Source organism: Sarcophilus harrisii, chromosome 5, assembly GCF_902635505.1.
Source record: "Sarcophilus harrisii chromosome 5, mSarHar1.11, whole genome shotgun sequence".
NCBI lineage: Eukaryota > Metazoa > Chordata > Mammalia > Dasyuromorphia > Dasyuridae > Sarcophilus > Sarcophilus harrisii.
The window spans coordinates 102,309,226-102,326,372 of NC_045430.1; the positions used below are offsets into that span (position 1 = coordinate 102,309,226).

At 33.3% G+C, this 17,147-nt stretch overlaps 1 protein-coding gene across 1 annotated transcript; it reads right to left on the bottom strand.

Annotated features, from left to right (window-relative positions):
- Window positions 1-3,907: 3,907 nt before the first annotated feature.
- LOC105750692 (natural killer cells antigen CD94-like) lies at window positions 3,908-15,173 on the bottom strand. Its single transcript, XM_023504594.2, has 7 exons — window positions 15,029-15,173; window positions 13,848-13,934; window positions 11,955-12,053; window positions 11,162-11,275; window positions 7,149-7,300; window positions 5,953-6,056; window positions 3,908-4,854 (listed from the first exon to the last, which is right to left on the bottom strand). Exons 1-7 carry the CDS (start codon window positions 15,102-15,104, stop codon window positions 4,725-4,727), a joined length of 762 nt encoding a protein of 253 aa, XP_023360362.1. The 5' UTR covers window positions 15,105-15,173; the 3' UTR covers window positions 3,908-4,724.
- Between the last annotated feature and the right edge of the window lie 1,974 nt (window positions 15,174-17,147).

Here is a 17,147-nt window from a genome sequence, read left to right on the forward strand (position 1 = left end):
ACCCCATCCGTTTTATGCATATCTTTTAATTCTTCTTCCACAACATTTTCCTCATCTGTCCCCTTCTCTATATATTCACAGTCATCACTCTAGTCCTTGCCCTTGACACCGCTCAAGAGTACTATCACAATAGCCTCTTAAAAGGTTTTCCTGTGCCCAATCTCCTCCCTCTCCCATCTACCTTCACATGGATCCCATATTGATATTCATCAACCATAAATTTGACAATGCACACTCCTGCTCAAGAAACTTTAGTGATTTCCTAGTCCTTCTAAAATGCAATCCAAATTCTTCTGTCTGGCATTTACATCTCTCACAGTTTAGTTTCAGTGTATATTTCCCGGCTTAATTCATCTTTATATGCTATACACACTCTATATTCCAGTTACACTTGCAGTTTCCAATACATGAGATTTCATCTCCTACCTAGTTATTAATGTTTCCAACATACGTAGAAATTACTTTATTTATCTTACATATGATTTATATTTCATATGTATACACTGTATTTGTTCAGTAGAATGTAAACTTCTTGAAGTTAAGAACTTATTTGCTTTGTATTTGTATCTTTGGTAACTAACACAGTGCTTGACACATAAAGACTTGTTTAATTGTTGCCTTAAAAAAAAAAAAAAGATCTTTGTAGGCTAGATCAATAGGTCAAACCTAATGAGCTAAAATTCAGTAGAGAGAGGGATCAAGTTTTATACTTGGGATCGATCAAAAATATCAATTTTATAAGTACAAGTTGGTAAAATCATCAATAGACCATATTCTGAACTCTGAGTATTATTTGAAAGTTTTATGTGGTGATGCAACCAAAATGGTGATTCTACCTTATGTCTCAAAAGAAGGAAATGTCCTCAACTCTGACCATATCATACAGAAAATACTCTGCTTGGTTGTGGTTTTAAAAAGGACACTGATTAGCTAGAGAAAATCCAGAGGATGGTAAAGTTTCAAGATTATCACATATGAAAGATACTTAAGGGAATTGGGTATAATTAGCCTAGAGAAAGAAGGACAAACATTTGAAGGATTAACCAGTAGAAGATGGATTTAGATTCATTCTACTTGACTCCAGAAAACGGCAAAATGTGGAAATTGTAAAGATGCAAAATAAAATTTCTTATGAAGAAAAACTTTCTATTTATTTAGAGCTATTCAAAAGTGAAAAGAGCTTTCTCAGTTAATAGTGGCTGATTACTTGAAGACTTATACTGTAGAAGGGATTTTGGATAAAGTACAAATTAAACTAATTGGCCTTTGAGGTCCTTTCAGGAAAGAAGTTAAAAGTCTCACCATATATGTTTATCATAAAGAAGGAATTTGGAACAAAAAATTGGGGAGAAAGAGAAGAATCCATTGCTTGGTTCCACCTGAACTTCTACCATACTATACTTACTTGCCTAGAAGATGCAAAGAATTATGGGAGAGAAAAACTGAAGGACTTGCCAGTCAGATAGCTGTTGGCAGTTTGTTGAATAACCACTTCTAAGAATAATATTGAATAAATACATGTTATCAATCAAAAATTGGCAAATGTAAAAAAATTAAAAATAAATTTTAAAAATTTTTAAATAAAATTTTTTTAATTGACAAAAGTTAAAAGAGATTTTTAGCCTTAAATCAAATACTAGAAATACAGACATTATTCATGGAAAACAAGATGAAGTAAAGTTTGGGAAAATATTAAATGTTAATGCTCTCTACTAAACTGACCAATCTATATTTCTGAAAAGCTTGAAACCTAGAAACATAATCTTTTTTTTTCCAATTGATATTCTTTTATTCTATATCCAGTGGTCTTTCCATCACCACACAGTTCCTGATTGGATTCAGGAATATACTAATAAGTATATTTCTGGTTTGATATTTCAAAGCCACTGCTATTCCTCTTTTTTTTTTTAAATAACTTTTTATTGACAGAACCTATGCCAGGGTAGTTTTTTACAACATTATCCCTTGCACTCACTTCTGTTCCGATTTTTCCCCTCCCTCCCTCCGCCCTCTCCCCAAAGATGGCAAGCAGTCCTATACATGTTAAATAGATTGCAGTGGATCTTGGATATAATATATGTGTGCAGAACCGAACAATTTTCTTGTTGCTCAAGGAGAATTGGATTTAGAAGGTATAAATAACCTGGGAAGAAGAACCAAAATGCAAGCAGTTTACATTCATTTCCTAGTGTTCTTTCTTTGGGTGTAGCTGCTTCTGTCCATCCTTGATCAATTGAAACTCAGTTGGATCTTGTCTTTGTTGAAGAAATCCACTTCCATCAGAATACATCCTCATACAGTATCGCTGTTGAGGTATATAATGATTTCCTGGTTCTGCTCATTTCGCTCAGCATCAGTTCATGTAAGTCTTGCCAATCCTCTCTGTATTCGTCCTGTTGGTCATTTCTTAGAGAACAATAATATTCCATAACATTCATATACCACAATTTACTCAACCATTCTCCAATTGATGGGCATCCATTCATTTTCCAGCTTCTGGCCACTACAAACAGGGCTGCCACAAACATTTTGGCACATACAGGTCCCTTTCCCTTTTTTAGTATCTCGTTGGGTATAAGCCCAGTAGAGACACTGCTGGATCAAAGGGTATGCACAGTTTGATAACTTTTTGGGCATAGTTCCAAATTGCTCTCCAGAATGGCTGGATATATTCACAATTCCACCAACAATGTATCAGTGTCCCTGTTTTCCCACATCCCCTCCAACATTCCGCGTTATTTTTCCCTGTCATTCTGGCCAATCTGACAGGTGTATAGTGGTATCTCAGAGTTGTCTTAATTTGCATTTCTCTGATCAATAGTGATTTGGAACACTCTTTCATATGAGTAGTAATAGTTTTAATTTCATCATCTGAAAATTGTCTGTTCATATCCTTTGACCATTTATCAATTGGAGAACGGCTTTATTTCTTATAAATTAGAGTCAATTCTCTATATATTTTGGAAATGAGTTCTTTATCAGAACCTTTGACTGTAAAAATGTTTTCCCAATTTATGAAACATAATCTTTTTGCAAAGAGGGAAAACTACCCACAACTAAGGCTCTGAGCACTAACATATTCTGTTTTGTTAAGAGAAGGAAAAGAGGCCAAAGAGTTTTCCTTATTTGATACAGGATATATGAAGGATCTCAGTCATTAAAACAGCTTACTTAAGCTACAAGAATCTAAGCTAAAATAGAAATAGGAGAACCTATTCTTCCTCTTATGGGAAGGTTAAAGTCTCCAGCTAAAGTCAGAAGCCAGAAGAGAAGTTCTATAATCCATACTGAGTTGAATAATGGCAAACCACAATGCAGAGAATTTACCATCCATTTTAGGAGAGTAAGTCCAGTAGGTGCAGCGCAAGTACATCCCCAGAAGCTACCAGCAGTGAGCTGTTTCTCTATCCATATGACTTGACCATATGTGCTCCCATCTGTGTATGTTCTTTAGGCATTATTACTCTCCCATTCGTGTGTGTGTGTGTGTGTGTGAGAGAGAGAGAGAGAGAGAGAGAGAGAGAGAGAGAGAGAGAGAGAAAAGAAGAAGAAGAAGAAGAAGAAGAAGAAGAAGAAGAAGAAGAAGAAGAAGAAGAGAGGGACAGAGGGAGGAAGAGAAAGAGAGAGAGAGAAAGAAAAAGAGAGAGAGAATCACATTTGAGAATTTATATACCCCATGTTTAAGAAAGAAATGTTTTACTGCTACTTTCGGTCTTACACTATTTCATTGAGTAACTTTATCTAGAAACAATTTTATGCTTTGGCTAATTCTATTTTAGTTAAAGATTTGGCTAGATTGGGGCAGCTAAGTGGCACAGTGGATAGAGCACAAGCTCTGAAGTCTGAAGGACCCGAGTTCAAATGTGGTCTTAGGCACTTAACACTTCCTAGCTGTATGACCCTGGGCAAGTCACTTAACCCCAATTGTATCAGAAAAAAAAAAAGATTTAACTAAATCTTTTGGCTAAAATAAACATATCAGTATAGGCTCCCAAGTGTTATGTTCTTGCTTTATTTTTGTTTTTAGTGGATACAGACCAAAAGAGTATCTTGAACCTAGAGCAGTCCTCCCCAGCCCCATACATACAAGGGATATGTGAAAGAATAGGTTGACAGATGCTATATTTCTGATTTTGAGAATCTATGATTCTATGAAAAGGCTTTCTTACAATGTAATGGCTCCTGGAAGTAATCTAAATTGAGAAAGGTTAGCCTCTTATTAGAGGCTTTGTAAAAGAGATTGTCAATCAATTTTTTTCTGGACTGTATTTACAACCATGAGGTTTGTGATTCTGTGAAATATAATTTTATCATTAATATTTTATTCTACCTGTGCTGAAAAACAAAAGACCAAAGACACAAAGGTAAATCTACCTTCCCCCAAAAGAAAAAAAAATGCAAAGAAAAAAATCATTTATTATAATGTTTTCATTAACCCATTCATCTAAATCCCTATCCAAACAAAATTATCCCTTTAATCATTATATACAAAAGAATTCTCTTATTGGTTCCTGGGCATTTAAAAATAGCAGATTATAATAGATAAAGTTCTTTTAAAAGTCTTCTTCAATCACTAACACATAGACAGAATATTTATAAAATTATATATGGTGATACAACACAAAATGATAAATCACAAGAGCAAGAAACATAAATAGGTCAAGGTAATGGCCTAGAATCGTGATGCTTCTGGGACATTTAGGAAATAGATTCTCACATAATTCTTAATTCTCAGCACTGAGAGCCTTCTGACACAAACAAGGCAAGGTTTCATTACAATGAGAGAAATCCAACATATTTGAATTTATATATAAACATGAATTCCGGAAATTCCATTTTGACTTTGGTGATGCTCTGTAAAAATGAGAGAGAAAGAGAGAGAGAGAGAGAGAGAGAGAGAGAGAGAGAGAGAGAGAGAGAGAGAGAAACCTTAGGAGTCCATGGCAAACTGGAATCACAGATTTTGCTATATGGGATTTTCCATATCAATGGTGAAGTAACAAATGACATAGGTTTTACATGTATGAGAATTGCCTTAGTTAGTTGTAAAAAATAGAAAGTAAATCTAATGACTGCCAGAATTTTGATATCGTTGAAAGAAGAAACACTCAACTATGTGTCTCTTTTCTGTTCTTCAATTTAGACACCCAGAATTAAGGTAAATGCCAAAAAATAAATCCTGTCAAATTTGTTCTTAGACCCTTATCTTATTCCAGTTTTAATCCTAAATTCAAGGTAATCAGTCAGGATTTTAGAGTTAATTCTAGATCAAATTGATCTTTGAGGCCACACTGTTGATCCAAAGGTTCCAGCAAGATGTTGGTTCTAGTCAAAGTGTTTTGTATATTATGGGATGAGTCAAAAAACACTTTTTCCCCCCTGTGCTATCTGGGCTTACCAGATTTTGGACTTGGATCTTTTAGTTTTGGACAAAACAAATTGGCTTTCCAAAGAAAGGCAATAATGGCCCTAACATTCTTTTTCTCCATGTATGGTAGTTTAAAGCCTGTCTCTGACACATACAACTTGGGCAAGTCAACTAATCTTTCTTTAATTTAACTATCTCTCTAAAATGGGTGGGAGTTTCTAATATGCATTGATGGAAAACATTTCCACACTGGGAATTCCCAACAAAGAAATCCTGTATCTCGACCCTCAAAATTTTTATATGTAGGTATTCTCATGGATTTCTGAGGAGTTATAGATTTATGTTACGCTGTGGAGCAGAGATAATTTACTTCTTTCTTTTGGGAGGGATCCTCCTTTCTTCCCCAGTCAAATTATCTTCAAGTGTATTGAGTCAATAAGTCAAGTTGAAACTGTGCCCTCATTCTCAAGGTTTGCTTTCTATCTAAATTCAAACTCCAGTGTCCTTTTCCTATTTTCCTAAGACCTATGTGCTATAAAAATTGAAAATGTTTTTTTGGGAATTGAAATCTGTAAGAGACTTACCCAAAAGGATAAGAAGAACCATTTCCCCACTTCCACTCTTTACTGTTTTCTTGATAAGAGATGCCAACCCAAGTATCAGCTGATATAAACTTTTTCATGAACATCTGTGACGAATCAGAATGCACACTTTACAATGATTTCTTGGCATGAAGGCATAAGACAGCAAAAAAACAACAATGCACATGCATACAATACTTTAAAGATGTTTTCAAATTCTTTCCTCGCAGTAACTCTGTGAGTTAAATGTAATTAATGTAATTTATAGGATTGATAACTGAAGTTCAAATGCATGGACTTGGGCTAAGATTACATAATGAGTAAATGTGAATCAAGACTCCAATTCAGTTCTCAAGATTTTGTTGAGCTGAGTGAGGTGGTGTAGATGTATGATCCCTGTTACTGAGGAAACTGATGCAGGTAAATGGTTTGAGATGAGGAGTTCAGAGTTATAATAGACTAAATGATAGGATATCCCCACTAAGTTCAGCATCAATTTAGTGAGTCCTCAAGAACAGAGAACTGACCGTTAGGCTAAAGAATGATGAACTGGACCAGGTCAGAAATAAAGTCAAAACTTCTAGCTGATCAGTAGTAGAGGAGATTGGCTTGTGAGTAGTCCCTGTGCTTCCAACCTGGGTGATTAAGGGAGATCCAGTCCATAGAAATAAATAAGATTATGTTTTACGTATATTCCTTTTTAAAATGAATTCAAAAATGTTTTCAGAGTTGTTTCTATCACATTTCGAGAAGATAGACGGAATAAAGCCTATTATATGCAAATAATTTGGAGAAATACCAGAAAAGATGTCCAGCATTATCTTGATTTCTATGCATGCATAAGCCACAATAAAAATTCCATCTTGATTTTCCCTCCCCAACAAATGCTCTTCTCTTTTCCTACCCACTCTCCTTCTTGTTCATTTTTCTTTCTTTTCTCTCTGTAAGTCAACCATTTTCTTTTTTAAAAAAATATTTTTCATTAGTATTTATTTTCCAAATACATATAAAGATAGTTTTCATTCATTTTTGTAAGACTTTGTATTTCAAAAGTTTCTCCCTCCATCTCTTATCCCCCCCTCCCCAAGATAGCAAGTAATCTGATATAGATAAATATGTACAATTATTTAAAATATATTTCCATATTTGCCTGTTGCATTTAAATCTAACTCTTCAAAAAGAAAAAGCATCCTCCTTACCATTATCATATCATTTCCTGATTTTAAAAATGTGGAATTCATGGAGATACAAAGATTATCACAGTCAAACCAAGATACACACGAGAGAGTTTGGTTATAGCAATTATCTTTGTATCCTATCCAGTGTTTCAGACAAGGTTCAGAATATTTCCCTAGAGAAAAAAAATTGGGCTGATTCAGAGATTCATAGAATTAAGGCAGCAATGGTCAAGAGGTAGTGGGATTCAGATCTCTTACTCTTAAAGAAACATCATCCCCAGAACTCTCCCCAATACAGCAACATTATTTTCTTTTATATACCTGTAAGAGGATGGGACTGTGATTTCAGAGTCATGAAGCATTAACATCCTTCATTCCAAATTACCTTGGTTTAAAGAGTCTGCCTCTTTAAACTGTCAAAGAGCTTTTCAATTTGGATTTTAAGATTCCCTAAAATATCTATTAAGGATATGTTAAAAAAATTTTAAATCAGAAAAAATTTATAAATTTCACTTGTTCTCTGTTCTATCACTAAAGCAATATTTAAGATATCCATGTCGGTTTGTTTTATCTTTCTCAAAAAAGTATAAGGGATTTATCACTGTAATAGATCAGTTATTTAAAATCTAAATTCTAAAAAATTAAACATCAGAAATTAAAAGACTTTCAATGACTATCTTTTTAATTACATATATACTTAAATAATAAGTATTTGGACAAATATTTAATTTAAATAACACCTAGCCTCAGTCAAGAAAAATCGAGTTGAAGTCCTAACTCTCACTCCTACTGATTCTGGAGAAGTCTCTTAATTTCTTAATAGCTAAGGCAAGTCTTTAAAATTGTGAATTGCAGAACAAATACAGATAGGAATTGCTAGAGGGAGTTTCCTCTTTAGAAACCCCATATATAACTAAGATACTCAAATATCTGATAATTGATTCTATATAATTCAACAAATATAGCTGAAGTGATTGCTATGTGCAATGTACTGTTCTATATTGCTGGGGGAGAAATAGATAAGACATGTTGTCCATCTTCATAAAGCTTATGCTCTAATAGGGAGACAACACATTACTCAATAACACATGCCAAGTGTATATCAAACCAACACCTCACACTATGTACCAAACCAAGCTCCAAATAGATATATGACCTAGACATAAAAGATCATTGTCACAAACAACTTAGAGGAACAAGGAAGAAATTATCTTTTATATCTAAAGATAGGGTAAGAGAGTTCATGGCCAAATAAAGGGGAAGTTCACAGAATATGTAATGGACAATTTTTTATGCAAAATACAATATGAAAGTTAAAAGTTATGCATGAAGTGCAAAAATTAAATATTTTTGCACAATAAATCCAATATGGTTAAATTAAAAGGGAAGCAGGGAAAATATTTGCAAAAATTTTTTTCTAATAAAGATCTCATTTCCAAGCTATATAAGGAATTGAATAAAATTTGTCAGCATAAGGATCATTCTCCAAATGATAATCAAGGAATAATAATAGGCAGTTTTCAAGGAAGTCATCTTAGCTGTCTATATCTATATGAAAAAATGCTCTGAATCAATAATAATTAGAGAAAAGTACATCAAACAGCTCTATAACCATCAGATTGGTAAAATTAACTCCCCCCCAAAAAAAAGAAGAAAGAAACTAACCAATATTGTGGGGACTGAAGGAAAATAGGCACATTGATGCATTGTTGTTGATGTTCATTTATCTAGCCATTCATGAAAACAATTTGGAATTAATCCTAAAAAGTTATAAACTATATAAACTCCTTCACCCAAATATATCGGTGCCCCCAAAGAGGTCAAAGAAAGAGGAAAAATTCTTATATGATGAGGAAAAATATGGCTCCATTTTTAGAGATAGCTTTTATAGTTTTATATAGATATAAATATGGAGCTAAATGTAGATATTTTATATTGCTTTATATAGACAGTTGATTTTTATTGTGTTTTGTTTTTGCTGAAGCAATTGGGGTTAAGTGACTTGCACCAGGATTAAGGGTCACACAGCTAGGAAGTGTTAAGTGAATGAGACCAGATTTGAACTCAGGTCCTCCTGACTTCAGGGCTGGTGCTCTATCTACTGCACCACATAGCTGTCCCTATATAGGCAGTTTTTAAAACAGAAACTAGAAACTGAAAGAATTATCCATCAATTAGAGAATGAATAAACAAATTATTTTATATTACTCTAGCAGGGGTCCTCAAACTTTTTAAGTTTTTTTAAGTCCCTCATACTATTGGAGGGCCAGACTATAATAAAAACAAAAACTTTGTTTTGTGGGCCTTTAAATAAAGAAACTTCATAGTCCTGGGTGAGGGGGATAATCGTCCTCAGCTGTCGCATCTGGCCCACGGGCCATAGTTTGAGGACCCTTGCAGCTCGTGAGATACAATTATGTTATAAGAAATAATGGCAGGGACAATTTCGAAGAAATTTGGGAAGATGTAGAATCTGATGCAGAGTAAAGTATAAAGAACTAGGAGAATAATTTATGATACAAAACATCATAAAAATGAATAATTTTGACTTAAGAACTCTGATCAACACAAAGATCCGCCAGAATTCTAGACAACAAATGATAAAACATAATACCTATGTCCTGATAAAGTAATGGATTAAATAAGCAGAATGTGACACATTTTGTAGGCACATGTTTCCAGCCAATATTCAAATTTGTTTTTCTTGACTGAATATTTGTTACAATGGCTTTTCCCCATAGGGGAAAGAGGGAAGGTGACCTTTGGGAAAATGTATGACAATTGAAATTACATATAATTTTATTTTATTTTATTTTCAGTCCCAAATTCTCTCTACTCTATCCTATCACCCTATCCCCTTCCACCAAGAAGGCAAGAAATATAAAACTCATTACAAATATCGTCATGCAAAACATATTTTCACATTAACCATATTCTGAAAAGAAAAGAACTGCACTTTGAGTACATCATCTCTTTTTTGTCGTGAGTTTTTTGGTATTGTGGTGGGTCATTTTATTGATCAAAGTAACCAAGCCTTTCACATTTGATTATTCTTTATAATATTCCTGTTATTGTAAATTATTCTTTTGGTTTTGCTCATTTCACTTTGCATTAATTTATACAAGTCTTCCCAAATTTTTCTAAAACTATCCCTTTAATAATTTATTAGAGTATAATATATTCCATATTCATGGAATATTTAACTTGTTCAGCTATTTCCCAACTGATAGACATTTCCCCTGTTGCTAATTCTATGCCACCTTAAAATAGTTACTATTAATATTTTCGTACATATGGGTCCTTTTTTTTTATCTCTTTGAGGGTATAAAGCTAGTGATAGTATTCCTGGATCAAAGGGTATGCATAATTTAACAATTTTGGGGCAGAGTTCAAATTGCTTTTCAGAATGTTTTTAAATGTTCATAGTTCCACCAATTTAGTGTACCTATTTATCTATTTTCCTTTCAGTATTTTCCTTTCATTTTTCCTTATTTGTTGTCTTAGCCACTCTGACAGGTATTAAGTAGTATCTTAAAGTTGTTTTAATTTGCCTTTCTCTATTAGTGATTTAGAACTTTTTCCAAATGTTATTTATAGCTTTGATTTTCTTCCTTTGGAAATTGCTCATTTGTATTTTTTAATCATTTATCAATTGTGGAGAGCTCTTATTCTTATACATTTATCTTAATTCCCTATGTATTTGAGAAATGAAACTCTATTCAGAGAAATTTGAAGCAAAGATTTCCCTCCCCCTCCATTTTCTGCTTTTTCTATAATTTTAGTTACATCGATTCTATTTGTGCAAATACTTTCACTAAAAACATTTTAAAGGAATACCAGAGATACAAACAAATTTCTTTATGTAGCCCAAGGGAGAAAAAAACATCACTAGTGATGCTACCAAAGAAAATTTCACAGAAGAGATTCCATTAAATTTGATTTTAAAGGATAGTGAAGAATTCACTAAGCAATAGGCAGAGAATTAGTGAGGGAACTCTAAATCTCTTAAGAGAAAATCCCAGTCCCCAAATTACCCTTTTGTAGTTCCTTCATTGTTCCAGAGAAGATGTCTAGTTTGTTGTGGAAAGACTTCATCTCTTTGGTGAGGTTATACAAATTACTATTTGATTGCTGGATATTTTGAAAATCTAAAGAACAATATAAAATCCATACATGTAATTGATTGTTTACAGGACAAATTTTCAATTTACAATAGAGAAATACATGATGACAATAAGTAGGCCACTAACAAAAAATCCTATGAAAGGAGATTAAAAAGGATATCATCTGAGAGGGATAGGATAGGAAATTTAAAGCTATAGATTCACTACATGAAATTTTCCATCTCTCATACCTAGCATAGCAAGTTCTCTATTTAAGAAATCTGGTAAAATATTGCTTTATTTTTTACATTATTTTATATTCAATTAACATTCTACTTATATATTTATTATATAAGATGTGTAATATAACAAAATATTAATTATAACATTTTGTTATATATTTATTATATATTATTTTCTCTTTTCCTTTCTCTGTCTCCTCCCTCTTTTTCAATGTCATCATTGTCTTGCACAAGTGGGGAAATTTTACAATATCCCTCGTTAAACCTTGGTATTAAAAAACTTAGTCTGACCTTTTAAAAAAATTAATTATAATACTAGTGACTTCTGTTTCACCTATTTTTCATTGATTCTGCTTATTATCATTGGTGAACTAATAGTGACTATTTCTTTAAAAAATAAGCTTTTCAATAATTGAGCAATATAAGCTCTTGTGCCTATTTATGGACAATTCTTGTTCTTAATTTTGTTCTCAAAGACTTACATTGGTAACCAAAGAACGAAGACGCTAGCACCAACAGTAGGCTAAGGATCCCCAGAATCACTGCAATGACTGCCCACAGAGAAAAAGCATTAGGAGCATCTAATAGAGAAAAGTGAATAAATGTTAGAGGTGGTATGAATTTCTGTCTTGTAAATTAATGAAACAATTCTTTTTTTTTAAAGTAAATATAGCCCTATCTCAAACTGTCTAAAGTTTGAAAATGACTTTCCAAATAAATGGAGGGAAAAAGAAAGAGTCTTGAAGGAAGAATTTATTTGAGAGGGAGGAAGATAGAGGATTCATTTACAATATATTCTGACTTTAAGATATCTTTATAACTCACATATGACTAATAAAAGGATAAAAGTTTATTAATAAAAGAAATCACCAAAGATATGATAGAATAATAAAAGGGAAAGTATACCAATTTGGTATTGGAGAATCAAATTTTTCTCAGGATACTTATTATCTCCATAACCTTGGGCATGCAATTTAACCTCCGGTTAAATCAGTTTTCTCATCTGTAAAATGAGGGACACATACAGTAGCACATTCCTGTAATCTCTGTTGCCAAGGAGTCTCAGGCTAATGGTTTTTGAGCCTAGAGATTTTAAGTTACAATCAGCTAAGCCAATATATGGTCCTTACAAAGTCCAGCGACAATGCGATGAACTTCCAGGAGCTACCTTAGGAGGAATGGAAATGATACAAGTCAATACTCCAATGCCAATAAATAGTGAGCCATGAATAGCCATATATATAATTTATTTATTTATGGAGTGGTACTAGATGATTTCTTTCAGCCCTAAATCTATGATCTTAAGAATGACAGAATTTCAGAGCTGGAACTTTCTTGTGTCTCACAAAATGTTTTACCTTGGTTACAACTTTTTAAACTACTAATTAATACATTCATGAATTAACTCACTGACAACAAAAAAATTTATTCTGTCCAATATTCTTATATTTATTCTTTCATAATATAAAAAAACTTTTATGCACAAATATAAAAATTTATTATCTCTGGAATGCTAATAATATATAAATACATAATATATATTACATATTAATATAATATATAATATAAAGAATCGTGATAAAAGCCACTATGCAGAGAAATGTGGTTATAAAATGTAACATATTCTCAAACGTTTGTTAACATGAAACTTCATCAATACAACTGACCAGCCTGAAGGTTCTTTCCTTGAAATGAGGGTTGAGTTTGATCAATTCATGTTTCATTTTTGTCATTATGGATAGAATTCAACCCAATTCAACAGACATTTTTAAGCGCCTACTTTCTATAAAGCACTGTGCTATTTTGTGTATTATTTTCTTTTCTTTTTCTTCTTAATCTTTTTTTTTTCCTGAGGCAATTGGGGTTAAGTGATTTTCCCAGGGTCACACAGCTAGGAAGTGTTAAGTGTCTGAGATCAGATTTGAACTCAGATCCTCCTGACTTCAGGGCTGGTGCTCTACCCATTGTGCCACCTAGCTGCCTTTTATATTATTTTCTAAACATGATAGAATTTTAGATCTTGAAAGAATCTTAACAGATTATCTAGTACAGTCTGTTTTCCACATGCGAAAACAGAGAACCAAAGAGGTTACTTATAGTTAGTGATTAATCTAGGATTAGAACCCAAGCCTGTCCATAGCTCTGCATTACACTATGCTACTGGAGAAATATATATATTTTAACCCTTTTGTTAGTAGACTTGGATTTTTTTTTTACTTTGGTCTAGTAAAAATTTACTTTTTACTTTTTAATCATGAGGATTCCATCTTTTGGCCTTATCTAAATTTTCATTTTGTACTATTAAAATTAGATCTACCAAACAGTAAAACATATAAAAGAAAGAATATGGACTGAGAACTGTAAATAAATGATACCTTTGATGAAGATGTCACTGGGGACTGGTCCCCACTCTTCCTTTGGTGCAGTAGAAAGAGGAGTGATTAATTCCTGCTCTGGAGTTTCTGATGGTTAAAAAAAATCTATAATTAGTCACACAAACATGGAAGAATGAGTGAGATTTGAATTGGGGTTGGAAGCAATTGAAATGATTAGGACTGAGAATTAATGTCAGAACAGAACAAAGATGAGTCAGAGAGAAGGCAAAGTAAAGGAAATAGAAACTTTTGGCATCAGCCCTAACTCATTCCACCAAGATGTAGGTGGCCATGCACTCTACCTTCATAGCAACCTTAGGAATCAGAATGTGTGGTCCTGATAGGGCCAGGAGAAAAATATTCTGCATGCCTCCAAACTCCATTCACCTCATAAGAGAGAGTGGAAAAAATGATACTAGTATGGTAATAGCACTCTGATAAGACATTTTAAGGCTTATAAGTATTTTCCTCATAACAATTCTGTGAGTAATCAAAATTATTCCCATTTTACAAATGAAGAAATGAAAAACTAAAGGAGTTAAATGACTATGGCATTGTCACAATGCTAGTACCAGGGCTAAGACTGGCTCTCAAGTTTCTCTGATACAATGCCTGATGTTCTTCCCAGCATCCCGTGCTTTCTCCTATCATCAGTTACTTTTCTTATAGGTTTGGTAAGAGAAACTTTAGAAAGAATAATAAATAACTATATTTTGACATTTCAAATATGTGTGCTCTCTCATTTGAGTTTTATGAGAATTATGTGAGAGAAGTACCAGAGGTATTACCCCCATTTTACAGATGAGAAAACAGTAAAGTTAAAGGAATTGAAGTCCTTTCTGAGTCTAAATCAAGCACTCCTTCTGCAGACCACATTATTTAAGGAAGACAGTTAACCCAGCTTTTACCCAACTTATCTATATAGTCATCCCCAAATCACCATAAGTAAATTCCTTCCTAGATATCCAAATTGAAAATTCACCGCCTATCACTTTAATCTTACCAGAACCCAAATATACTTTTCCCTTATAAATACATTTCCATCATATCAAAATCTCTTCTCCAGACCCTAAAGAAACAAAGTTTCACTTATTCAACTTATTGACAAGATTTATGCTAGACTTGGATAAATAAAGATTAAATTTTCACAAAGACATCCCAGAAAGGTTAGGTAGGAATACCTGTATCAGTATTTGGAGGTTCAAGTTTTGGTTTATCAGGAATGCTGGGGGGATTTGTAATTGATGATTCCTCCATCCTGATTCTGTGTATGAATCTAAAAGGAAATAAAAAAGAGAAAGAGGCTGTTATCTTTGTCTAGTTGTCCAGGATTATGTGTAGATTGAGACTAATGAGAAAAGATCATTTATAATAGCTATGTGATAGTGGTGAAAACCACAAAGGAAATGCACAAGGTTGATATTTCCAAAGAGAAAGGGGCTTGCAATGAAAGAAATGATACCCATGGCTTAGAATGAACTCCTTTTAACAAATAAAAAAGAGTAACCCTAAAGTATCAGTGGTATAAAGGGGATGTAAGTAGAGAAAAGTGAGGCAGAATGATAGAAGACTCGTTGGATTTGAATATGTTAAAGAATACTTAACTGAACACCTATCCAATAATAATAATGATGATGATAGCTAACATTAAATATTTCCTGCTATTTGTCAAGCACTGTATTAAGCACTTTATAAATATCTCATTTGATCAAGCATGGGGCAGGTCATGCTTGCTTGAGAACCCTGAGAAGTAGGTGCTATTATCATCACCATTTTAAAGGTAAGATAACCAAGTCAATCAGAGGTCAAGTGTCTTATTTAGGGTCACATAGCAGTTAAGTGTCTGAGGTTGTATTTGAACTCATGTCTTTCTCATTACAAAGAGCATTGTATTATACATATTATCTCATTCTCTAACCTTTCCATAGTTCATCCTCAATAATGTTCATACTTTCTGTTCATGTGATGTCTTTACTTTTTTTTTTTTTTCCACTGAGGCAATTGGAGTTAAGTGACTTGTCCAGGGTCAAACAGCTAGGAAGTATTAAGCGTTTGAAACCAGATTTGAACTCAGCTCCTCCTGACTTCAGGGCTGGTGCTCTATCCACTACTCTACCTAGCTGCCCCTCATGTGATGTTTTACAAAGCACATTCACATCTACTTTCTCACTTAATCAAATGAAATAATCTACATAAAGCATTTTACAAACCTTAAAGTACTATATAAATGCTACCTATTATATTATTATTATGTCTTCACAAAATCATTCTGAATTATGTAGGATAGGTGTTACTATCCCAAGTTTGTGCATGAGGAAATTGAAGCCCAGGACAGCAGACAGTAGAAAGAATATGAGCTTTAAATCCAGTTCTTTTTTTCTCTGAGTCCAGCTTTTTTTCATGCTATGGTTTCTCATAAGAATACCAAAATCCTCTCACCAGGATTTAGTATGGATAGAGCATCAGTAAGTGTTTCAATCCATTGAATGATGCATTCATGAAGTAGTAGGTCAAATGCCTAATCAACAATCCTATTAATTGTTTTATGTCCTTGTCTGATTTAAGTTTCACCAGCCCAGCATATTTTAAGAGTAATTAAGTTATTGAATCCCATTTGGTTTCTTTATCAACTTAAGACTTGTGAATATTCTGTGTTTAGCATTCTTTTTCTATGTAGAGTTAAATTACCTTCCCCAGGCTCGATTCATATTATGTATACTGAATAACTTTTTTTCTAACTTTTTCTTTATAAGAAGTTTTTTAGCTGATTAGTCATATCCAACTCTTTGTGATCTTAGGGACTAAGTATTCACGGGGTTTTCTTGTTAAAAATATTATGATAGCTTGCCATTTCATTCTCCAGTAGATCCTTTTGTCAGACAACCAAAGATTAAGTGATTTGCCCAATCACACAACTAGGAAGTGTCTAATGCTAGATAGGAACTCAGGTCTTCCTAATTCCAAGTCCAGTGCTTTATCAATTGAGCCATTAGCTGCCTGGAGAAGTCCCTAGATGTGCATTAATAATCAATCCCATCCCTAGAAAGGAAGATTTAGCAAGTCAAAGAATGTGTAAGTAGAATACCTAATTCTTTTTGTAAGGGGCAGATTTTTCCAGAATTGAATCCACTCCAAATAGTACATTTGGGTAAAGAAAAAAAGGGACATAGTATCCCAAGTGTCTTGGGCCCCAGCTGAACAGTTCCTCAATATTTGGAATGGGAATCCCAAAGAAGTAGAATCTTCAAGTAAAATTCTACCTTGAAATTAGCTGTGCTCCAGATCAAATATGCATTATGA